The sequence below is a fragment of the Pan troglodytes genome, chromosome 16, assembly GCF_028858775.2.
Source record: "Pan troglodytes isolate AG18354 chromosome 16, NHGRI_mPanTro3-v2.0_pri, whole genome shotgun sequence".
NCBI lineage: Eukaryota > Metazoa > Chordata > Mammalia > Primates > Hominidae > Pan > Pan troglodytes.
In genome coordinates, this window is record NC_072414.2 from 68,785,861 (window position 1) to 68,812,583 (window position 26,723).

The following is a 26,723-nucleotide window of genomic DNA, read 5'->3' on the forward strand; positions in this document are numbered from 1 at the left end:
TGTAATGAGCCAAGATCGCGTCACTACACTCCAGCCTGGGCGACAGAGCAAAACTCCATCTCAAAGAAAAAAAAAAGATCAAGTCACATGTAGCAAAAATTCAAGAATCTGAGTTCAAATGGATTACAAGGCCTCAAAGCAAACCTTACCTTACATTCGACCACACTCTGATCTGATTCGCAAGTTACATAGATTTCATCTACTGCTCGGCGAAGATTATCAAAAAGAAATGCCCAGTATCGAGCTCTTAGATCAATTTTCCGAGGGTGCCTTGTTTTAGTGGGACTTTTATCAAAGTGTTTATCTCCAGTCGTAGACGATGTTATTTTACAGTCCGCTGCAGTACTCTGGTGAAGTAAAATAAAACATGAAAATAAATAAATAAAAGGGCTTCCAGGGACTGGATTTTTTATAAAGATTCAATCAACTACAAATCAAAACTACTCCAGAAATAAAAAGCATCTGTACTGAACATGTATGGACTTTTTTCCTATCATTATGCTCTAAACAATATAGTATAACAACTATTTACATAACATTTACATTCCATTAGGTATTATAAGCAATCTAAAGATTAAAGTATATGGGAGGATATGCATAGGTTATATGCAAATACTACACCATTTTATATAAGGGACTTGAACATCCAAACATTCTGATATCCATGGGAGATTGATATGGTTAGGCTTTCTGTCCCCACCCAAATCTCATCTTGAATTATAATCTCCATAATCCCCACGTGTAAAGGGAGAGACCAGATGGAGGTAACTGAATCATGGGGGCGGTTTCCCCCATGCTGTTCTCATGACAGTAAGTTCTCACAAGATCTGATGGTTTTATAAGGTGATCTTCCTCACTTCGCTGGGCAGTTCTTCCTGCCACCTTGTGAAGAAGGTGCCTTGGTTCCTCTTCGCCTTCTGCCATGATTGTATGAGTTTCCTGAGGCCTCCGTAACCATGCTGAACTGTGAGTCAATTAAACCTCTTTCCTTTTAAATTACCCAGTCTCAGGCAGTTCATTACAGCAGTATGAAAACAGACTAATATAGACATCATGAAACCAATCCCCCATGGATACTGAGGAACAACTGTATATTATAAATCAACTTAACATATCTCTTGACCCTCTTCATACACTTCTTAGAGTATGTATTATTACCTCCACTTTACAGATTAATAAATTGAGGTTCAGAGGCTGAGTTGTTCAAGGTCACATTGCCACAGGAGACCATCTTCTAATTACAGCTCTACAATTACACTGCTGGCTTACCATTAGACTGTTGGCTGAGGTTCAGTGCTGATAGCTCTTTACCAGATATTCCAGACCACCTCATTTCTTTCTATATACCATTCAAAGTTAAAATTAACTTAGGAAGTTTCCTGAATTATACTTCCTTCCCAAAGTTTTTTTTCTACATTGATCAGCAAAGGACTAGCAGCTTCCTGTGAATCCAGACGCTAATCTTATGAAATTATCAAAACTACTATCATTCATCCCCACCTGTTTATGAATTTATAACACATCCATAAAATGTGGTATATATGTATAGCATTCATAATCATGAGTAATTAAAATCATAAAATATATCATTCAAATATTTTACCATCCTTTCTTATAATGTACAATGGGCAATAATGCCTTGGGGTTAAGCTGTTTCTATCATTACGTGTGACTGCTCTATCCAAGGCTTTTATTTACAAAGATTCCAGAAGGGCAGAAAATATATTTTATAAAGGGTTTTTGAAAACATAGTTATCATTTAATCATCACAACAAGCTGTGACAGGACAAATATTACTATTCCTATTTTGTAGATGACAAAACTGAGGCTCAGACTGAATTGCTTGACAAAGTCAAAAGAATGACAGAACTGAAACTAGAACTCAATCTTTCAATTTCTGCTCCAATGTTCACAGAGCGTTTGAGCGTTTGACATGCATCTAGCAAACAGTAAGTGCCCAAATAATGTAAGGTATGATTATCATAAGAAAGACAAAAAGGAGAAAAAATAAGCTTGTAGAAAAAATGTGCATAAACTAATGGCAATAATTGCCAACTTTGTGAAGAAAGGTAGAAAAGACACATCAAATAACAGAGGCTAGACAGGCACAGTATTATACACACGCAGTCCTAACCACTCAGGAGGCTGAGGCAGGAGTATCACTTGAGCCCAGGAGTTTGAGAACAGACCAGGGCAACACAGTGAGACCTTGAAGCTCTCTTTAAAAAAAAAAAATCATAGAGGCTGGTTAACTAGTAGAGAGTTTTAAAATATAGGGCTCTACTTACTACTGACAAAAAGAATAGCAGTGATAATAACAATTGCACCAGCATCTAACATTCATGATATACTTGCTATGTGCCAAGCATTGCACCAAGTGATTTACATATACTTCATTTAATCGTTGAAGCAATTTTATATTACCAGTACTAATATTATCTCCATTTTACAGAGGAGGAAACAGGTTTAGCTAAATTAAATTATACCCCCAAGCCTCAAATTAAGTGATGAAGCCAGAATTCTTAATCAGGTAACTATACTACTACTATGGCTTACTATGTCTAACTGCTTCCCAAGACACTCAATAGATGACAAAACAATCTAAACTTGCAAAAGAAGTTACACACAATTGGATTCCATGAGGTAATAGTGTTTTAATCAAGGACATTTGAGAGACAAAGACAGAAAGAGGAAAAAAAAAAAAAAAAGGCAGGCCAGGGAAAGAGGGAGGAAGAAATTGAGACTTCTGACTCATCCCTCTCTGAGAGGCTCATCGGCTCCCCTGAGAATCTGAGAAAACCTATGGATTTATCCCAAAAAAAATGCAAGTGTATGACATTCAACATATATTTTCTTCATGTTCACAGACTCCATCTTCAACCTCAGATTAAGAAGCTCTCCAAGAAAAGAGAGAAGACCCAAATAAATAAAATTAGAGATGAAAAAGGAGACATTACAACTGATACCATAGAAATTCAAAGGATAGTTTGTGGCTACTATGAGAAACTATATGCTAATAAATTGGAAAATCTAGAGAGAATGGATAAATTCCAAGACACATACCACCTATCAAGATTGAACCATAAAGAAATCCAAACCCTGCACAGACCAATAACAAGTAACAAGATCAAAGCCATAACAAAAAGTCTTCCAGTAAAGAAAAGCTCAGGTCCTGAAGGCTTCACTGCTAAATTTTACCAAACATTTAAAAAAGAACTAGTACCAATCCTACTCAAACTATTCCAAAAACAGAGGAGGAGGGAATACTTCCAAAATCATTCTATGAGGCCAGTATTATTCTGATACCAAAATCAGACAGACACATCAAAAAAAACAAAAATACAGGCCACTATCTTTGATGAACATTGACGCAAAAATCTTCAACAAAATACTAGCAAACTGAACATGTTCAACATTTTCAACATTACATTAAAAAGATCATTCATCATGACCAAGTGTGACTTATCCCAGGGATGCATGGATGGTTTAACAATATGCAAATCAATCAATGTGATATCATATAACAAAATGAATAAAAATCACACAATCATTCCAATTCATGCTGAAAAAGCATTTAACAAAATTCAACATCCCTTCATGATAAAAACCCTCAACTACTGGGCATAGAAGGAACATACCCCAACATAATAAAAGACATATGTGACAGACACACAGCTAGTATCATACTGAATGTGGAAAAACTGAAAGCCTTTCCTTTAAGATCTGGAACATGAAAAGGATACCTGCTTTCACCACTGTTATTCAAAACAGTACGTACTGGAAGTCCTACTTAGAGCAATCAGACATGAGAAAGAAATAATTGGAAAGGAAGAAGTCAAATTATCCTTGTTTGCAGATAATATGATCTCATATTTAGAAAAACCTAAAGACTCCACCAAAAACTATTAGAACTGATAAACAAATTCAGTGAAGTTGCAGGATACAAAGTCAACATACAAAAACCAGTTGCATTTCTACATGCTAACAGTGAACAATCTGAAAAAAAAAATGGTAATTCCATTTACAGTAGACACAAATAAAATTAAATACCTAGGAATTAACCAAAGAAGTGAAACATCTCTACAATGAATACATTGATAAAAGAAATTGAAGAAGACACCAAAAAATAGAAAGATATTCCATGTTCATGAATTGGAAGAATGAATGTTATTAAAACGTCCATAATATCCAAAGCAATCTATAGATTCAATACAATCCCTATCAAAATACCAATGACATTCTTCACAGAAACGGAAAAAAAATCCTAAAATATATACAGAACCACAAAAAACCTGGAATACCCAAGGTTATCCTACACGAAAAGAACAAAACTAGAGGAATCACATTACCTGACTTAAAGTTATACTAAAGAACTATAGTAACTCAAACAGCATGGTACTGGCATAAAAACAGACACACAGATCAATGGAACATAATAAAGAACCCAGAAAAAAAAAATCATACACCTACAGTGAACTTATTTTCAGCAAAGGTGCTAGGAACATGCACTGGGGAAAAGACAGTCTCTTCAATAAATGGTGCTGGGAAAACCGGATATCTGTATGCAGAAGAATGAAATTTGACTTTCTCTCACCATATACAAACCTCAAATCAAAATGGATCAATGACTTAAATCTAAGACCTCAAACTATGAAACTGCTACAAGAAAACATTGGGGAAAATCTCCAGGACACTGGTCTGGGCAAAAATTTCTTGATCAATATACCCCATAAGCACAGGCAACAATGCAAAGATGTACAAATGGGATCACATCAAGTTAAAAAAAAAAAAACTTCTGCACAGCAAAGGAAACAATCAACAAAGTGAAGAGACAAACAACAGAATGGGAGAAAATATTTGCAAACTACCCATCTGACAAGGGATTAATAACCAGAATATATAAGGAGCTAAAACAACTCAATAGGAAAAAATCTCATAAACCAATTTTAAAATGGGCAAAAAATATAAATGAACATTTCTCAAGAGAAGACATACAAATGGCAAACAGGTATATGAAAAGGTGCTCAGTATCACTGATCATCAGAGAAATGCAAATCAAAACTAAAATGAGCTATCATCTCACCCCAGTTAAAATGGTTTTTATCTAAAACACAGGCAATTAACAAAAGATGGAGAGGATGTGGAAAAAAATGGAACCCTGGTACACTGCTGGTGGGAATGTAAATTAGTATAACCAATATGGAGAACAGTTTAGAGGTTCCTCAAAAAAACAAAAATAGAGCTATCATATGATCCAGCAAACCCACTGCTGGGTATATACCCAAAAGAAAAGAAATCAGAATATCAAAGAGATCTGCACTCTCATGTTTGTTGCAGCACTGTTCAAAACAGCCAAGATTTGGAAGGAAGTGGCCATCATCAGATGAATGAATAATGTACATATACACAATGAAGTGCTTGCTATTCAGCCATAAAAAAAAAAAAATGAGATCCTGTCATTTGCACTAATATGGATGGAACTGGAGGTCCTTACGTAAATGAAATAAGCCAGGCACAGAAAGACAAACATCACATGGTCTCACTTATTTGTGGTAGCTAAATACCATATCAACTGCACTCAGAGAAAATAGAACGATAGTTACCAAAGTCTGGTAAGGGTAGCAGGGGAGTAGGGGGGAAGTGGAGATAGTTAATGGGTACAAAACAATGGAAAGAATGGGTGCAGCAAACCACCATGGCACGTGTATACCTATGTAACAAACCTGCACATTGTGCACATGTATCCCAGAACTTAAAGCATAATAAATAAATAGTAACAAATAAAAGGATAAAAAATACAAAAAAAAATGGGAAGAATGAATAAGACCTAGTACTGGGGAACACAACAGGCTATACAATATAATTTAATTGTATAGTTTCAAATAACTAAGAGTGTAACTAGGTTATAATACAAAGGATAAATGTTTGAGGGGATGAATACCCCATTTTCCACGATGCAGTTACTACACATTGCATGACTGTATCAAAGTATCTCATGTACCTCATAAATATATACACCCACTATGTACCCACAAAAATTAATTTTTAAAGCAGTTCCTCAGCCGAGTGCAGTGGCTCACACTTGTAATCTCAGCACTTTGGGGGACCAAGATGAGAGGATTGCTTGAGCTTACAAGTTTGAGAACAGCCTGGGCAACACAGCAAGACCCTATTTCTACAAAAAATGAAAAAGCTAACCAGGTGTGGTGGCACACACCTGTAGTCCCAGCCACTCAGGAGGCTGAGGTGGAAGGACTGCTTGAGCCCAGGAGTTCAAGGCTGCAGTGAGCTATGATCATGCCACTGCACTCCAGCCTGGGAAACAGAGCAAGACCCTGCCTCTAAAAACATTTTTTAATTAAAATTTAAAAAGAAGCTCTCTCCCTGTATTTAGCAGGTTTTTGAAACTATCTGAAGTACAAAAATAAAGACTTTTTTTTTTTTTTTTTTGAGAAGGAGTCTCACTCTGTTGCCCATGCTGGAGTGCAATGGCGTGATCTCAGCTCACTGCAATCTCTGCCTCCCAGGTTCAAGTGGTTCTCCCACCTCAGCCTCCCGAGTAGCTGGGATTACAGCCATCATGCCTGGCTAATTTTTCTATTTTTGTAGAAACGGGGTTTCACCATGCTGGCCAGGCTGGTCTTGAACTCCTAATCTCAGGTGACCTGCCCACCTCAGCCTCCCAAAGTGCTGGGATTACAGGCGTGAGCCACCGCGCCTGGCCTAAAAGATTGTTTTTTTTGTTTGTTTTTTTTTTTGACACAGAGTCTCGCTCTGTCGCCCAGGCTGGAGTGCAGTGGTGCAATCTCGGTTCGGTTCACTGCAAGCTCTGCCTCCCAGGTTCACGCCATTCTCCTGCCTCAGCCTCCCAAGTAGCTGGGACCACAGGCACCCGCCACCATACCCAGTTAATTTTTTTGTATTTTTAGTAGAGATGGGGTTTCACCGTGTTAGCCAGGATGGTCTCGATCTCCTGACCTCGCGATCTGCCCGCCTCGGCCTCCCAAAGTGCTGGGATTATAGGCGTGAGCCACCGTGCCCGGGCAAAGATTTATGTCTACCCCTTCTGAGATAATAGTTTATTATATGTGTATCTAAAGGAACATTAAATAACACACTCAATTTGTCAGTTCATGTATCTTAATATGTAATTTTTAAAATATAAAATGTACTTAAAAATCTATCAACTGGTTTTTTAGTATTTTTTAGCACACCACAGCCACCATACAGACAGGAGTGCAGCCCCTCCTCCCTAGGAACCCCCACCCCTACTCTTCACTAGGCAGGGCCCATGGCTCATGAATGCAGAACAGTCACCCCAGCCATGGCTGAGCATACCCACTGTTAGTGACCCAGAGTTTCCCTGAGAAGAGGCTCCCAAAGGCATACGACAGCCCCTTGGCCACTGCCACAGTAACAGTGCTATCCCTCCTGCCCTTGGACTAGGGGAGGACACAAAGAGCCTAAGGGCTACACTCAAACTTAGAGTACATCACAGCCACCATATGGAGAGGAGACCAACCTCTCCTCCCTGTGAGCCTTCAACTCCCTGCTCCCCAACAAACAGAACCCCAAGCTCATGCCAGCAGTGCAGCCGCCCCATCCCAGTGGCTGAACACCCTCAGTAACAGTGGCTCCACATTTCTTGGAGGTGGAGCCCCTAGGGGCAATCAAAAGCCTCTCTACCACTACCTCTGCCAAGGAACAGTACTTGCTACCCTCAGACTAACAAAGAAACGAAGACTCAAAGTGCCTTATCCACGCCTTCGACAAACTGCAATCAACCCAAGGAGAGAAGGCCAGTCTGTCTCCCATGGGTCCCGCCCACCCCCTGCTCATCAACAGACAGGGAACCCCCAGCTTGGGCCCACAGCACAGACCCTCCATCCTGTGATGGCACTGCTAAAGTCCCTTCCTCTGCTGGCTCCAAGTTGGGGAGGAAACATCACCCCAGAGCTGCAGTGGGCAGCCTGGGAGCGTCAAGCCACAATCTAAAGGCAGTGGGAGAGGAACCCACACTTTGACAGCATTGAGAGGGAGCAAGGTTACAACTGTGAGGAAACCACACGACCAAGGAAGAAGCTATCAACTGACCAATACACTTAAGCACCACCTACTGGATCACATCCCAAAGCTTCAACACCAAAAATACACTGCTGTGTTAGTCCGTTCTCACGCTGCTATGAAGAAACAGCCGAGACAGGGTGACTTATAAAGGAAAGAGGTTTAATTGACTCACAGTTCCATATGGCTGGAGAGCCCTCAGGAAACTTACAACCATGGCGGAAGGCAAAGGAGAAACAGGCACCTTCTTTACAGAGTGGCAGGACAGAGTGAGTGCCAGCAGGGGAAATGCCGGACACCTATAAAACCATTAGGTCTCATGAGACTCACTCACTATCACGAGAACAGCATGGGGAAAACCACCCCTATGATCCAATTACCTCCACCTGGTCCCACCCGTGACACGTGGGGATTATGGGGATTACAATTCAAGGTGAGATTTGGGTGGGGACACAGAGCCAAACCATATCGCTAACATACCCATCCCCATGAAATCAAACAAAAGAAGTCAGCAACAAATAAAGACCTTGCACAAAGCTTGAGTCCTATGAAACCATCCAGAATGGAAGTCTATTAATTACTCAAACTACACTGCAGTTAAAGGACTTTTTTAGCACACTACAGCCACCATACAGACAGGAGTGCAGCCTCTCCTCCCTAGGAACCCCTGCCCCTACTCTTCATTAGGCAGGGCCCATGGCTCATGAATGCAGAACAGTCACCCCAGCCATGGCTGAGCATACCCACTGTTAGTGACACAGAGTTTCCCTGGGAAGAGGCTCCCAAAGGCACACAGAGAAAAGAAAGAACCAATGCAAGAACTCCAGTAATTCAAATGACCAGAGTGTCACATGTCTTAAAATGACCACATCAGTTCTTTAATAAGGGTTCTTAACCAGGCTGAGCTGGCTGAAATGACAGAAATAGAATTCAGAATATGAATAGGGCCTGTAATCCCAGCACTTTGAGAGGCTAAGGAAGGAGGGTCACCTGAGGTCAGGAGTTCAAGACCAGCCTGGCCAACATAGTGAAACACCATCTCTACAAAAATACAAAAATCAGCTGGGCATGATGGTGGGTACCTGTAATCCCAGCTACTCAGGAGGATGAGGCAGGAGAATCGCTTGAACCCAGGAGGTGAAGGCTGCAGTGAGCAGAGATTGCGCCATTGTATTCCAGCCTGGGCGAAAGAGCAAGACTCTGTCTCAAAAAAAAAAAAAAGAAAAAAAAAAGAGAGAATATGGATAGGAACATAGATCATCGAGATTCAGGAGACAGGCAAAACCCAATCCAAGGAAACTAAGATCACAATAGGACAATACAGGAGCTAAGAAATACCCAGTATAAAAAAGAACCTAACAGATCTAACAGGGCTAAAAAACACACTAAGAATTTCACAACACAATCACAAGTATTAACAGAATAGACCAAGCTGAGGAAAGAATCTCAGAAATTGAAGGCTGGCTTTCTGAAATAAGACTGACAAAAATAAAGAAAAAGGAATGAACAAACCTTCGAGAACTGTGGGATTGTGTAAAGAAGTCAAATCTGTGAATCACTGGCATCCCTGAAAAGGATGCGGAGAAAACAAACAACTTGAAAAAATACTTCAGGATAGTATCCATGATAACTTTCCCAACCTTGATAGAGAGGCCAGCAGTCAAATTCTGGAAATACAGAGAACCTCTGCAAGATTCTACACAAGAAGATCAACCCCCAAGACATGTAATCATCAGATTTTCCAAGGTTGAAATGAAAGAAAAAATGTTAAAGGTAGCTTTAATAGAGAGAAAGGGCAGGTCACCTACAAAGGGAACCTCATAAAGCTAACATCAGACCTCTCAGCTACAAGCCAGAAGAGACTGGGGGCCTATATCCAACATTCTTAGAGAAAAAAAATCTTCAACCAAGAATTTCATATCCAGCCAAACTAAACTTGGTAAGCAAAGCAGAAATAAGGTCCTTTTCAGATAAGCAAATGTTGAGAGAGTTTATGACTACCAGACCTGCTTTACAAGAGATCTTGAAAGCAGCACAAAATATAGAAAGGAAGAACTGCTACCAACCAATACAAAAACACACTTAAATACACAGATCAGGGACACTATAAAGCGACCACACAAACAAGCCAGCATAATAACCAGCTAACAACAACATGATAGGATCAAATTCACACGTATTGCTAACCTTGAATGTAAATGGGCTAAATGCCCCCACTTAAAAGGCACAGAGTGGCAAGTTGAATTAAAAAAAACAAGACCCAATGGTATGCTGTCTTCAAGAGACCCATATCACACATAGAGACATGCATAGGCTCAAAATAAAGGGATGGAGGGAAATCTACCAAGCAAATGGAAATCAGAAAAAAAGGAGTGGTTACAATCCTAACTTCAGACAAAACAGACTTTGGGCCAACAAAGATCAAAAAAAGACAAAAAAAAGGGCATTACATAATGATAAAGGATTCAATTCAACAAGACCTAACTATACTAAATATATATGCACCCAACACAGGAGAAGCACCTAGATTCATAAAGCAAGTTCTTAGAGACCTACAAAGAGACTTAGACTCCCACACAATAAGAGTGGAAGACCTCAATACTCCACTGGCAGTGTTAGATCATCAAGAAAGAAAATTAACAAAGATATTCAGGGCCTGAACTCAACATTGTACCAAATGGATCTGATAGATCTCTACAGAACTCTCCAACCAAAAACACAGAATATACATTCTTCTCATTGCCACATGGCACACATACTCTAAAATCAACCTCATAATTGGACATAAAACAATCCTCAGCAAATGCAAAAAGAACTGAAATCATACCAAACACACTTTCAGACCACAATGTAATAAAAATGGAAGTCAAAACTAAGAAAATTACCCAAAACCATGCAACACATGAAACTAAACAACATGCACTTGAATGAATTCTGAGTAAATAATGAAATGAAGACAGAAATCAAGGAGTTCTTTGAAACTAATGAGAACAAAAGATACAACATACCAGAATCTCTGGGATCCAGCTAAGGCAATGTTAAGAGGGAAATTCATAGCACTAAACACCCACATCAAAAAGTTGGAAAGATCTCAAATTAACAATCTAACATCACAACTAAGAGAATTACAGAAGCAAGAGCAAATCAACCCCAAAACTAGCAGAAGACAAGATATAAACAAAATCAGAGATGAACCAAGGAAATCAAGACATGAAAAACCTTTCAAAAGATCAATAATCCAGGAGTCGGTTCTTTGAAAAAATTAATAAGATAGGCCACTAGCTGGACTAATAAAGAAGAAAAGAGAGAATATCCAAATAAACACAATTGGAAATGTCATGTTACCACTGACCCCACAGAAATAAAAATAACCATCAGAAACCGCTATGAACACCTCTGTGCATACAAACTGGAAAACCTAGAAGAGATGGATAAATTCCTGGACACATACTCCCTCCCAAGACTGAACCAGGAACAAACTGATTCTCTAAATGGACCAACAATAAACTCTGAAATTGAATCAGTAATAAGTAGCCTACCAACCAAAAAAAGCCCAGGACCAGAAGGATTCACAGCCAAATTCTACCAGATATACAAAGAAAAGCTGGTACTATTCCTACTGAAACTATTCCAAAAAAATTGAGGAGAAAGAACTCCTCCCCAACTCATTCTATGAAGCCAGTATCATCCTGATACCAAAATCTGGCCGAGACACAACACGAAAAGAAACTTCAGGCCAGTATCTTTGATGAACATTGACACAAAAATCCTCAACAAAATACATGCAAACCAAATTCAGCAGTACATTAAAAATCAAGTAGGCTTCATCCCCGGGATGCAAGGTTGCTTCAGCATAGGCAAATCAATAAATGTGATTCAACATCTAAACAGAACTAAAGAAAAAAAAACCACATAGTTATCTCAATGGATGCAGAAAAAGTTTTCGATATAACTCAACATATCCTCACATTAAAAACTCTCAATAAATGAGATATTAAAGGAACATACCTCAAAATAAAAAGAGCCATCTATGACAAAGCCACAGCCAACATCATACTGAAAAGGGAACAGCTGGAAGCATCTCCCCTGAAAACTGGCACAAGACAAAGATGCCTTTTCTCGCCACTCCTATTCAATACAGTATTGGAAGTCCTGGCAAGAGCCATCAGGCAAGAGAAAAAAATAAAGGGCATCCAAATAGGAAGGGAGGAAGTCAAAATATCCATTTGCAGATGACTTGATTCTATGTATCTAGAAAACCCATAGTCTCAGCACAAAAGCTCCTTAGCTGATAAACAACTTCAGCAAAGTTTCAGGATACAAAATCACCACACAAAAGTCATTAGCATTCTTCCTGTAATCCCAGCACTTTGGGAGGCCGAGGCAGGCGGATCACGAGGTCAGCAGATCGAGACCACCCTGGCCAACAAGGTGAAACCTTGTCTTTACTAAAAATACAAAAATTAGCTGGGCATGGTGACGTGAACCTGTAGTCCCAGCTACTCAGGAGGCTGAGGCAGGAGAATCGCTTGAACCCAGGAGGCGGAGGTTGTGGTGAGCCGAGATCGTGCCACTGCACTCCATCCCGGCAATAGAGCAAGACTCCATCTCAAAAAAAACAAAAACAAAAAAGTCATTAGCATTCTTATACACAACAACAGCCAAGCCGAGAGTCAAATCAGGAATGCAATCCAATTCAAAATTGCGACAAAAAAGAATAAAATACCTAGAAATACAGCTAACCAGGGAGGAGAAACAATCTCCACAAGAAGAATTACAAAACACTGCTCAAAGAAATCAGAGATGACACAAACAAATGGAAAAACATCCCATGCTCATGAATGGGAAGAATCAATATCATTAAAACAGCCATACTGCCCAAAGCAATTTACAGATTCAATGCTATTCCCATCAAACTACCAATGACATTCTTCACAGAATGATAAAAAACTATTTAAAATTCATGTGGAACCAAAAAAACGCCCAAATAGCCAAGGCAATCCTAAGTTTTAAAAAAAACATGGCCGGGCGCGGTAGCTCACACCTGTAATCCCAGCACTTTGGGATGCCAAGGCAGGCGGATCATGAGGTCAGAAGATCAAGACTGTCCTGGCTAACATGGTGAAACCCCATCTCTACTAAAAATACAAAAAAAAAAAAAAAAAAAAATTAGCCAGGCATGGTTGCAGGTGCCTGTAGTCCCAGCTACTTGGGAGGCTGAGGCAGGAGAATGGCCTGAACCCAGGAGGTGGAGCTTGCAGTGAGCCGAGATCGCACCACTGCACTCCAGCCTGGGTGACAGAGTGAGACTCCGTCCCCAAAAAAAACCAAAAAACAAAACCCTAGAGGCATCAATGCTACCCAACTTCAAACTATGCTATAAGGCTACAGTAACCAAAACAGCATGGTACTGGTACAAAAACAGACACAAAGATCAATGGAACAGAAGAGAGAGCTCAAAAATAAGGCCACACACCTACAACTATCTGATCTTTGACAAGACAAAAACAAGATATGGGGAAAGGACTCTCTATTCAACAAATGGTGTTGAGATAACTGGGTAGCCATATGCAGAAGACTCAAACTAGGCCCCTTCCTTACACCATATACAAAAATCAACTCAAGATGGATTAAAGACTTCAATGTAAAACCCAAAACTATAAAAATCCTGGAAGACAACTGGCAATACCATCCTGGACATAGGAACATGCAAAGATTTCTTGACAAAGACACCAAAAGCAATTGACACAAAAGCAAAATTTGACACATGGCATCTAATTAAACTTAAGAGCTTCTGCACAGCAAAAAAAAAAAAAAAAAGTAAACAACTTACAGAATGGGAGAAAATTTTTGCAAACTATGCATCTGACAAAGGTTTAATATCTGCCATCTATAATAAATGCAAACAAATTTACAAGATAAAAACAAACAACCCCATTAAAAAGTAGGCAAAGAACACAAACTCTATTCTAAAGAAGTCATACATGCAGCCAATAAGCATATGAAAAAAAGCTCAGTATCACTGTTCATTAGAGAAAAGCAAATCAAAATCACAATGAGATACCAATTCACACCAGTCGGAATGGCTATTACTAAAAAGTCAAAAAAATAACAGATCTTGGCAAGGTTGTGGAGATAAGAGAATACTTACACGCTATTGCTGGGAGTGTAAATTAGTTCGGCCATTATGGAAAGAAGTATGGCGATTCCTCAAAGAGCTAAAAACAGAAATACCATTCAACCCAGCAATCCCATTACTGGGTATATTACCAGAGGAATATAAATCATTCTACCATAAAGACACATGCACGTGAATGTTCACTGCAGCACTATTCACAATAGCAAAGACATGGAATCAACCTAAATGCCCATCAACAACAGATTGGATAAAGAAAATTTGGTACATATATATGATGGAATACTATGTAGCCATAAAAAAGAACAAGATCATGTATTTTGCTGGAACATGAATGGAGCTGGAGGCCATTATCCTTAGCAAACTATCACAGAAACAGAAAACCAAATACTGCATGTCCTCACTTACGAGAGCTAAATTATAAGAACACATGAACACAAAGAAGGGAACAACAAACAGAGGGGCCTCCTTGAGGGTGGGAGAAAAAAGAGAAAGAGGAAAAATAACTATTGGGTACTAGGCTTCGTACCTGCGTGATGAAATAATCTGTACAACAAACCCCCATGAAACGAGTTTACCTATATAACAAACCTGCATATGTACCCCTGAACCTAAAATAAAGGTTAAAATACATATACATATATAAGAAATATATACATGTATATGTGTATATATGTGCATATAAGTATATATTTTTATATGTATATATTAAAAACATACATATATGTATATATTTTTAACGTTTTTTTACATATATATGTATATAAAATCATTGGTGCCTTTGTGTGTGGGGATGGGGGATTCTTTGTGAACTCACAATGACATCATGATTAGAAGCCCATGTTTTTCTCATATGAAATTGTATTTTACATAATACATACTATATACTTAAAAATATCAAAATAATTGTCCAAAAAATCAAAAGTTAGCCAGGCACAGTGGTGTACACCTGTGGTCCCAGCCACTCTGGAGGCTGAGGTGGGAGAATTACTTGAGCCCAGGAGGTCAAGTGATTCTGTGAGCTGTGATTGTGCCACCGTACTCAGCCTGGGCAACAGTGAGACCTTATCTCAAAAAATTAAATTAAATTAATAAAATAAAATAACAACACATATGAAAATAACTATGGATTAAAAAGCTAACTATAATTATGCTAAACACTTTCAAAAGATAAAGTAGGCTTGTGTTGTCCAAAATTTTATTCGAGCAATTTTAAATTTTTGTAGTCCAAATATCTTTACCATCCTACAACCTAAAGGCATCATTATATCAAGAAAGAAAATCATAAAAGAACTGGCAAACATGGAAGGCATAGCAGAGGAGCTAAGAGCATAAACTGTGGAAATTAACCGCCAAGGGCTGAATGTGGTGGTTCATGCCTATAACCCCAGCACTTTGGGAGGCCAAGGCAGGTGGATCACTTGAGGCCAGGAGTTTGGGACCAGCCTGGCCAACATGGTGAAACCCCGTCTCTATTAAAAATACAAAAATTAGCCGGGCATGGTGATACATGACTGTAGTTCCAGGTTCTGGGGTGGCTGAGGCATGAGAACTGCTTGAACCCAAGAGGAAGAGGGTTCAGTGAGCCAAGATCACACCACTGCACTCCAGCCTGGGCAACAGGATGAGACTGTCTCAAAGAAAAAAAAAAGTTAAAAAAAAAAAAAAAGAAAAAAATTAACTGCCTGGGTTCAAACCCTGGCTGTGTCATTTACTAGCAAGTTACATGCCTTCTCTCTGTCTCAGTTTCTTTTTGGAACAAAACTTCAATGTAAGTGAGGATAACTGTAATGCTTACATCAAAGGGAACGAGAACCAAACAAATTAATATCTGTAAAGTATTTAGTACAAGTAAGTCACACTGATTACCATATACACATTTGTTTTTAAAAAGTACATTAAATTTTTATTTAGATAAATAATATTCAAATCCTGCAAAATAAGATTTTCATAATTTATAATACATTCAGAAATTGAAATTAAAAGTAAATAAGTAAAAAAGTTATAGATGCTGTACCTGTTTAGTAGTTTTATGAGTGCCTTGAATGGTCCTCTTAGATTTTCCACCAGTTTGACATTTAGGTTTTCCTTCAAGGCAAGAAAAAAATAAATATGTAGATATACAGAATGATAGATAGTATAAAATTGAACTACAGGTAATTAGATAATGTAAACCTAAACTACGCAAATCATTCAGGCATACTAACATTTAATCTCCTTCCAGAGACCACAGTATAGTACAGTCTGTTCATGGTCAATATAAACCGATATAATTAAAACAACAACAACAACAAATTTCCAAAGTCCCAGAGACTGCTATTATTGAATACCTTTCTCTGAATAGGAATAAATCAACATCTTAAAGAAGTCAGATACTCTGACAACTTTTAAAAACAAAGTCCAGTTACTGGTACTCCTCAACTTGTATATAAATCTGGAAATAGTTCTTTAAGTTCAAATTTCATTTCAACAATAAAATTAAGACTATGTTTTCTACATAAAACCCCAATATTTTGTTTTATCTGATATATGAAATGCACAATTTCACTGCGAAAAGTGAGGTTTCAGTTCTTTATATTTTTTCACTCATTCTTTTTTATAAGAAAGACACCAACTACTGTTTTGTAATTACTATTCTCAACAGCAATTCAAAACAGAAATAAAATTCTTTTTTTTTTCTTTTATTTTAGGTACAGGGGTACATGTGCAGGTTTGCTATACAGGCAAATTACGTTTCACAGGGGTTTGGTGCACAGATTATTTTGTCACTCAGGTAATTAGCATAAGTAACTGATAGGTAGTTTTTCAGTCCTCACTCTCCTCCCACCCTCTACCCTCAAGTAGGCCCTGTTGTCTTTTGCTCCCTTCTTTGTGTCCATGTACTCAATGTTTAGTTCCCACTTATAAATGAGAACGTGCAGTTTTTGGTTTACTGTTCTTGCATTAGTTCACTTAGGATAATGATCTCCAGCTCCATCCATATTGCTGCAAATAACATGATTTCATTCTTTTTATGGCTACGTAGTAGTCCATGGTGTATATGTGTACCACATTTTCTTTATCCAGTCTACCATTGATGGCCATTTAGGTTGATTCCATGTTTTTGCTATTGAAAGTAGTGCTGTGATGAACATACACATACATGTATCTTTATGGTAGAACAATTTATATTCTTTGAGTATATACTCAGTAATTAGATTGCTGGGTCAAATGGTAGTTCTGTTTTTAACTCTTTGAGTAATCACCAAAGTGCTTTCCACAATGGCCAAACTAATTTACATTCTCACCAGCAGTGTGTAAGTGTTCCTTTTTCTCTGCAACCTCTCCAGCATTTCAAAATAGGAATAAAATTCTATAATGTATAACAGAATAATTTTCCTTTCTGCAAAGTAATTTTGGGGCCAGGTCCCCTGAAGCAGTACAAGTGAGCCATAACACACAGGTACCTAACTATCAACTTATCTGACATAAGTGGGACACCCTCACTGTTCCACCAGGGGTAAAGGGAGAGAATGCTACACTAACCTACAGAGCCACATCCTTTAATTATAAAAAACAATCTACCAGCAAGTTTTCTTAGAATATCCAGCAGAAAAACCAGCTTAGAATAAGCACAAGCTGTAATGTACCAGCAGGTTTTTAGAATATCCAGCAGAAAAACCAGCTTAGAAACAGAAATAATACGAAGCAGAGAACTATTTTTAAGTGGAATTATCCTCAGAAACACCTAAGTATATATTGTAGTCATAAAACAAGAACAAGCTGCTATTAAAAACTTAGTTTTTAATTGCCTATATGTGGCAAAGTTTTAACAATATAAAATAATCCTTAACAAAAATTGTAAATGTTAATATTCTTCTTTTGTCATCATTACTACAGATATTCAGAAAGTTCTAATTATCTGTGCTTACAGTTTTTTGGGTTTTGTTTTGTTTTGTTTTGTTGAGACAGAGTCTCACTCTGTCCCCCAGGCTGGAGTGCAGTGGCGCGATCTCGGCTCACTGCAACCTCTGCCTCCCAGGTTCAAGCCTCCCGGGTAGCAAGGATTACAGGCGCCCACTGCCATGCCCGGCTAATTGTTTTGTATTTTAGTAGAGACGAGGTTTCACCATGTCGCCCAGGCTGGTCTCGAACTCCTGAGCTCAGGCAATCCACCTGCCTCAGCCTCCCAAAGTGCTAGGATTACAGACGTGAGCCACTGCGCCCGGCCTGTGCTTACAGTTTTATTGTTACAATAGTCACAAATGAAGCCTTAAAATTGTACTGGCCAATTATTTATGTTCTTGTATGAAAAATCGGGTTATGTACAGATGTTTGATTATTATATTTTCTTTCCTTTGTTTTTTGAATAGAAACAACTTTAATAGAAACACCTTTGAACTATTTTGTGTTCAGAATAACCCATGGAAAATGAGAGAATCCAATTTCATATAAAAATATTTATAATATACAGAATTTTTTTTTACTTTTGTAATAAATCATGTTGATATGTACTTTTATCAAAGAAATGAATAGTAAGCTCCTTGTGGAAAGATTAGCTGTTAAGAAGCTGAATTTCAAAAGATAAATCCAATTTTCCCCTCTATTTGATAGTTTTTGTGATTCAAAACAATGTTCTCTAAAAATAGCTAGGAAAACTGAGAAAGAAAAGCTACAGGGGAAGACAGGTCCAAGCAGGCATTTAAAAATACTATAATGCCTCCATAATTAAAATAGTATGACACACATGAATTAGGTAAACAGACTAGTAGAATGGAATACAATTACATATGGAAATTCACTCTACAGAAAAGGTGGAATCAAAAATAACTGGGGCAAAGATAAACTTTATAACAAGTTATGCTGAGGCAACTTGTTAGCTGTAAGGAAAAAGATAAAATTAGATCCGTACCACACACTATATGTAAGAATAAACTACAAATGGATCAGAGGACCAAACGTAAAAAAGATAAAGATTTAAAACATTCTTTAAAGAAAATTTTAAATAAAATAAAATGTAAACATAAATTTAAGAGAATAAAACAGGTGAATTCTTGTTTAGCTTGAAACATCTTGTGTAAAGATGTTTTCAAAGAATGGAAACATGATTAGAACATGTCAAAAGGAACAGGAGCCGAGTTAAAGGGTCTCCCATTTGAAAAATTGAGAAGAATTTAAGCATCAAAATAGAGTAACTGTACCCCATTAAATACCATAAGAAGCCATGAGTCCACACAAACTGAAAATATAAATACATACATACATAAAAATAAAGAGGAGATGGTAAAGCTCTTCCTTATATTAGAAGGCTAACAAATGCAGAAGGAATGATGGAGTTGTTAACAAATCACCACTTTGCAACCACCAGAGGTATAACATAAGCCAAGGATTATCAATAGAAGCTAAAAAGTAGTGAGTGTACTGTTTCAACAAAAAACAGGATATTTACATAGTTTCAAACTATCTTACCACAAATTACTCATTAGTTACATAGGAAAAAATTAGTTACTTTACAGTAGAGAAATTTGGCAGACAACACTTAGAGCAATTGATTAAATTAACGAGACAGTTATCACAAACCTCCTCTGATAACTGAAAAGGACACATCATTTCTATAGAATTCCTACTAAAAACACCTACCTGAATCTAGTCATGAAAAGATACCAGACAAACCTAACTGTGAGGAATATTCTACAAGCTCTCAGAAAATTTCAAAGTGAGGTATGCCAACCTCCTGTCTTCTGTATCTCTATCCAATCTTCAACATCCTCAAAACAGTGGCTTCACACTGCCTCTAGCCATTAAAGGGAGGGTAGAGATGATTTTTTTTTCTTGTTCAAATAATAATAATGAGAACTAAAGAAATATCTTCTATTTTCTAAAGTATTACATTAAATTGCACCTAATTATGGTAAATATGATTTTTAAAAAACCTCCTTTTATTTTTATAAGAATTTAATAAAAGAAAAAACCTAAATGTATTAGTCCATTTTCACACTGCTTATAAAGAACTGTCTGAAACCGGGTAATTTATAAAGGAAAGGGCTCATAGTTCAGCATGGCTGGGGAGGCCTCAGGAAACTTGCAATCATGGTGGAAGGAGAAGGGCAAGCAAGGCGCCTTCTTTACAAGGCAGCAGGAAGGAGAAGTACCGAGCTTAGGGGAAAGAGCCCCTTATAAAACCATCACATTTCATGAGAACTCACTCACTGTCACGAGAACAGCATGGGGGAAACCACCCCCATGATCCAATTACCTCCACTTGGTCTCTCCCTTGACACGTGGGGATTATGGGGATTATAATTCAAGGTGAGATTTGGGTGGGGAGACAAAGCCTAAACATATCACTAAATCTCTTATCACTTTAACAACCCCTAATCTGCTGGTCATAATAACACAATAAACCCAATTTCAAATTTCACTATTATCTGAAAAAGCAAAACTAACAATAAGGCTTTTATAAAACCATGTGTGTATAAAAGCAACAAAAAAGTATTTCTTATTTAACATACTAATCAGCCCTGGAAGTCTAATTGCAAACAGTTTTCAGTCTATCTCTTTAGGACTAAATACACCCTTCTTATTTACAACAAAAATGAAACTAATTTTTTAAATACATACCATCATCATCTTTGCTTTCTAGTGGAACACTCCAAGCTATTAGGTTTCTTGCTGTACGACCCTCCTCTGCAACTATTCTCCTTACTTTGTCATGACTATTGGAGCGCTGGAATGAAGCCTATGTATGGAAAAGATGGTACTTATTAGATTATTAGATAAGTCAAAATATATATTTAACAAAGTCATTATTTCTCACATTTTTCTCAGAAAGAAAACACTTAAAACTAATTTGGGATGTGGTAGGTGGTTAAACAGAGAAAAGAAAGTCACAAGTCTTTTTTAGATCTAAAAACACTGAGTTTTGTAACTCTAAAAAATAAACAAATTATTTAAATAATAAATATAATCTAAGGTTTGAAAAAGTGGCCTAAAGAGCACCAACACTGCTGTGGACTAATATCTGCACCATCCCTTACATATCAACAAGTCCAAGTGTGAAAGAGACCAGTTTTCACAAACATCCTATATATTTCCCCTAAGACCTCTTCAGCATAAAATATTTTGGAAAACCCTTTTTTTAATTCTCTAGAGATTGCGCTAAAGTAAGTCAACATTCCATTTTTAGCTACATAATTTTATCTCCCTGTTATCAGGATTCAAATAATAATTGCTGTTAACAGGTAAATTTAAATTGCAATTTTTAAAACTCAAACTATTGCACAGAACATACGTAATTTCTTGCTTGCTCTAGCCCTGCCTGGCCTAAGAACACGGGCCTACAGGTTCAGCCCCACCAACACCCTGTGCCAGCTGGGAGCCAGGTCCAGTAAAATAAAGGAAATTGCCTCCCCACTAATGAATGTCATATCAAAATAGTCTGTTTTTATAAGCCAAGTATCTATGAGAAGAAAGAGATCATAAAACACCCATATGAACACGAGGATACAGCCTCCTTATCTAATCCTTAAATCTGTGTGGGAAACCTGCCTCTTTGTGAAACAAGTTCACCACTGGGCCAGCCCAAAATCCCAGTCCAATTAGTAGGTGCCTCCCTGCCCTCCTATAGTTCTTGCCAGCCTGGACTTTTAGCATTCCTGGAATCCTAAAGCGCAATACATTTAACGAGGCAATTACTATGGGCAAAAGCATCAAGTAAGAGACTGAGGAGAATATAAAGAAAAATATAAATATATAAAGTATTGTGCTTGTCCTCAAAGAGCTAACAATCCAAGTAAATGAAGCAAACATGTAAGAGTAAAAAATAATATATGAATTAACAAGTATGGTAGGTAGTCTTCAAAGATGCCTCCCTTGGCCCCAGTAAACCACACCTGCTGGTGTTCATGCCCTCATGTAATCCACTCCCCGTGAATATGCCTCTGTAACTTGCTTTCTGACCAATAAAATGCGGCAGAAGGGACACTGCATAACTTCTGAGACTAGGTCATCAGAAGCTTTGCAGCCTCCACCTGAGTCTCTTAGAATGCTCCCTCTTAGGGTAGTCACTCTTAAAATCCAGCTGTCATGCCATGAGAAGCCCAAGCCACAAGTAGAGAGACCACACATGGGCAGCACTCTGGTTGACAGGCCCTAGCTGAACTCCCAGAGGACAGCATCCTCTACCCACTGTGTGAGTGAGCCATTTTGGACATTCCAGCCCAGTTGAGCCCCTAGAAAACTGCTGCCATGCCAGTATCCCAGCCAACATCACATCACAAAAATCACCCAGTCAACTCACAGAATGAGATAATAGGAACTAGATGAATGCACCCTAACACACAATATACACACCTGGATCTATTTCTATACAGATATTAAAAACCGTGAGTTTATACTGATTGATTTCAATCCTATGCCACGGGGCTCATTTTAGCCTTTCGCTTTGCTTGTCTGAAACTTCTTTCTCCAACATAAGATCCCCAGTTTTCATTATCTACAATCTTATTTACTTATCTGTTCAATTCTAATATACACATAAAGTAGTTTCAAAATTGCTAACCCATACTCCTATGAGAAACACATTTACTAACTACATTACAGCATTTACGTATGGTTCTTATCTTTAACCTTACAATATCCAAAGTACTGTTTGCCAAAATCATGTAATTAGTTCTCATCTTCACCTGGGAGTATGTTACTATTTGCCTTCCAGTTTGGATTCTCCCCACCCACTGATTAATTTTTATTCTTTTGGGGAATATGTGAAGAAAAAGCAATATATTATTTTCAAATGAAGGAAATTAATGAGTAGCATCACCTCAGGGAAAGAAAAAAAAGTCACTATAGTACACTGTAGAGCAAGGGTCAGCAAAGATTTTCTACAAAGGGCCAGATAATAAATTTTTTTTTTTATTTTAGGCTTTGCAGGCCATAAGACCTCTGTAACAACTACTCAATTTTGCCATTTTATGTGAAGCAGCCATAGTCAGTATGTAAACAAACAATGTGGCTGTATGATAAGAAGCCAACTGTGAGATAAACAGACACATATTACTTGTCATTGTGAAATACATTCAAATTACTAAAAAGTTATAAATTCACACAAAGAATATCAAACATACCCTCACACATTTTTTTCCTGAAGCATTTGAGAACAATCGGCAGTTATACTCCTTGGCAGTAAATACTTCACTATGTATTTTATATACGTAAGGATACTATCCTATATCACTATACTATAACTAACAAAATCAGGAAATTATCACTGATACGGAATTATTATTTAAATTACAGCATTTACATTTCACCAAGTATCCCATTAATCTCTTTGACAGTATAAAATAAAGTTGAGAAAAAGATATAAGCCCAATTCTCCCAGAAGCTCTGCAAACCCCAAAGAGGAAAAATACGAAGAAAACCACACTTAAGCATATCACAGAAAAACTGATGATAAACTGAAACAAAGAGAAAAATCTTGAGTACAGAGGAGAGGGAAAAATCAACTCATTACCTTTAAAGCAACAGCCATAAGACTGACAGCCTTGCATTGTCCAGGAAGTGATAAAAGTAATAATTTATAATAAACTCTAATAAATTGGTAACTTATTGCCTATTTAGTGGTATAGTAGGGTCAAAATCCTGACTGAAAACGGTTCAAAACAGAATGATGAGAAAAATGGGGATACTGAGTATTAAGATACTTTGAGTTTCGTCATAAAGGAGAACAAAGAAATAAATAAACAGAATGGATTTTTAAGATGAGTGATAGTATATCATACTTTCATACTGATGGGGATGATCCAGTACAGAGAGAAATTGTGTTATGGTAAGAAAGAGGGAATGACAATAGGTGCTAAATCTGTGAGTGACAGGAAACAGGTTTCGGTACAAAAATGAATGAACTCACCAACTAATATCCAACTACCAGAAAAACAAAGACTATATTCTTCTACTCTAATTCTCTGTGATGACAGTCTAACCCAAATTTTCCTCTCCAGAACTTGTCACTTTTTACGTCTTTAATGTAAACATCTGTACCCATCTTCCTTCATTCCTCTGACCTTACCCTGAATATCCATGTGTCATCTACTTACCTGACTCATTAAGGTCTTTCACTGAAACTCATTTGTCTATGATCACTGTCCAAACCCCATTCGGTGTCCTGTAGATTTGCAAAAGTCACTTCTCTACTCATTCTCATACTTTCCAATCAATGCAACACCAGAAAACTTCCTCCTTTAGCTTAAGCACATCTCCCATTAAGTATTGGTCAGTTCTATCTAACTTATACTGGCATCTATCATTTAGCATTGTTCTAACCAAGGGTATCACTATTGCTTCCAGGCCAAATGAACAAGTATAAATAGATGGCCTACTTTTCAGCTCTACTTCAGATAATTCCCTTACACAATCACAGAACATCCTGTGAGAGAGAGAGAGAGACACTGAGTGTGTGTGTGTGTGTGTGTGTATCAGGTCAGAAAATTCACTATGCCATACATTACATTCTAAGTCAAGAGTCTTCACAAAATAATGAGTTTCCAAGAACTAAAATGGATAATCACAAAATAGCAATGTTGTAACACTAGACCAGAAAACTTCAAATCTAACATTCTTCACTTCCATAAACATTTCAGCTCCACTATAAATTTTACCAAGTTAGCTCTTTTGTATTTAGTATATATACACAGACACACATTCAAAGAAAAACCACTAGCTCAAGACTTTGATTTTATTCTTCATTCCAATACTTGATAAGCAAAAACATTATAACTACTCATCTTACTACAAGATCTGATTGAAAATCATTTTTCATTTTAAAGCACAGATGCTTTTTGTAATACATGCTGAATGGATTCCTTTTAGTAAAAACCCATAAATTCTAATGATTTTTAGTAGTCCAGTTCTTATAAAAATGTCAGTAGTAATGTAAATAAAATAGTTTTAAGCATTTTAATATCAGTATCAGGGTTTGAAATGCAATACATGGTTCTGAGATACTTCATAAAACAGATGTCTATTTCAAACAGTATTTTTTTTAACCTAGGTTCTTTTCTCACAGGAGTCTTCAACAAAATATGTGTATTTTCATCCAAAGTCACAGTGTGCCACCTAGTGCTGTATGGAGATTTTACAGAGGCCTGTTCAAATACTTAACGTTTCAACTAAAAGTATAAAGATCAGCCTTCAGTGGAAGTTTTTATGTTCAAATCTTACAGTACATAATCTAAGAAAGTGTTTACAATAGTTACCAAAGAGGCTAGGTACTTCTGAGACTTGCTCCCAAAGAAACTTCTTTCTCTTAGGTTTAAAATATCTAAATAATTTCAACAACTTTCCCCATAATCTTGAAAAGGTTACAAGTACTGTTTACTAAATGTCTATGTATCTGTCTCCATAAAACTTTCTACTTTATACAAGTTCTTCAAAATCCATTCATACCACTATCTGCCCATAAAATGAAATTCTTCTATCTTTTTTCCAATGTTTTTCAGCTTTCTGAATAATTCAGAAAAGAACCTTTCTCTTAAATTCCCACTACTAATGCACTTAATACTTTGGGTAGTATGAAGACAAGATTACTAGTCATGCAGCTTACCTGAGAAACCATGTAACTAGTACAATTTTCCTAATATTACAGAATGATAAGCTGGAATCCTGTTCGGTAATTTACAATAACTTTATCAGTTTTTACCAATATTTCACACCATCTAAAGGTAAAACCATAGATGAACTAAGGATGGCTAAACTATTATAAAGGGGAAACAACTTCTCTCTTGTATGAGCTACTCTGTTCTGGAGTCTCTGTTATAGCTCACTAGCCTATACACTAAATAATATATCAAGTCTTACCGAGTCTATCTCCTAAACACAACTGGAGAATGTAAATCCACTACCATCACCCTAGTCCAAGCCATCATCATCTCAAACCTAAATTACTAATACTGTATCAGCCTCCATGACAGAGACTACAATATGCATCAAAACCACTTGCTTTCTTTCCTGTCACAAAGCTAGACAACACCTTCCAGTCTTTCTTGCAGACAGATGGCCATGTGACTAAGTTCTGCATGCTAGAATATAGGGGAAAATGAGGTAAGCTATGTCCAGGTCTGGGTTTGTTTTTTTTTTAAGTCTCCTGCATCATCAGCTATGTTCTCTCCCTCAATTCCCCACTTACTGGCCAGATGCATAGGATCTAGCAGACCTCTCTAAAGAATGATACAGTCATAAGATAAAAAAAAAAAATTTAGTCCCATCAAAATGTGAAAGGTCACATGCTGAATACCTACACTGAACTATTAAGTGAACAAGAAATAAACTACTAATCTGTTGGTCCCCCTTCCAGTTATGAAAACATAAAAGGCATCCACATTGGAAAGGAAGAAGTCTAATTAGCCTCGTTTGCAGATGACATCTTTTACTTAGAAAAAGATAAAGACAGCCAGGTGTGGTGGCTTACACCTGTAATCCTAGCACTTCGAGAGGCAGAGGCAGGAGAATTGCTTCAGCCTGGGAGCTCAAGGCTGCAGTGAGCTATGAT

At 37.5% G+C, this 26,723-nt stretch overlaps 1 protein-coding gene across 29 annotated transcripts in view; it reads right to left on the minus strand.

Annotated features, from left to right (window-relative positions):
• The window catches only part of SCAPER (S-phase cyclin A associated protein in the ER), a 567,113-nt gene that overhangs the window by 502,628 nt on the left and 37,762 nt on the right, over window positions 1-26,723 (minus strand). For 18 of the 29 annotated variants that reach the window (XM_523229.8, XM_009429613.4, XM_063795294.1 and 15 more), the window contains exons 3-5: window positions 20,801-20,918; window positions 16,218-16,288; window positions 150-347 (exon numbers count right to left, since the gene is read on the minus strand). In XM_523229.8, coding sequence (XP_523229.2) covers window positions 150-347; window positions 16,218-16,288; window positions 20,801-20,918 — 387 coding nt within the window. Of the gene's footprint in view, window positions 1-149; window positions 348-14,215; window positions 14,283-16,217; window positions 16,289-20,800; window positions 20,919-26,723 lie in introns of all 29 variants that reach the window. The other 11 variants (XM_063795293.1, XM_063795289.1, XM_063795288.1 and 8 more) reach the window with 4 other exon arrangements.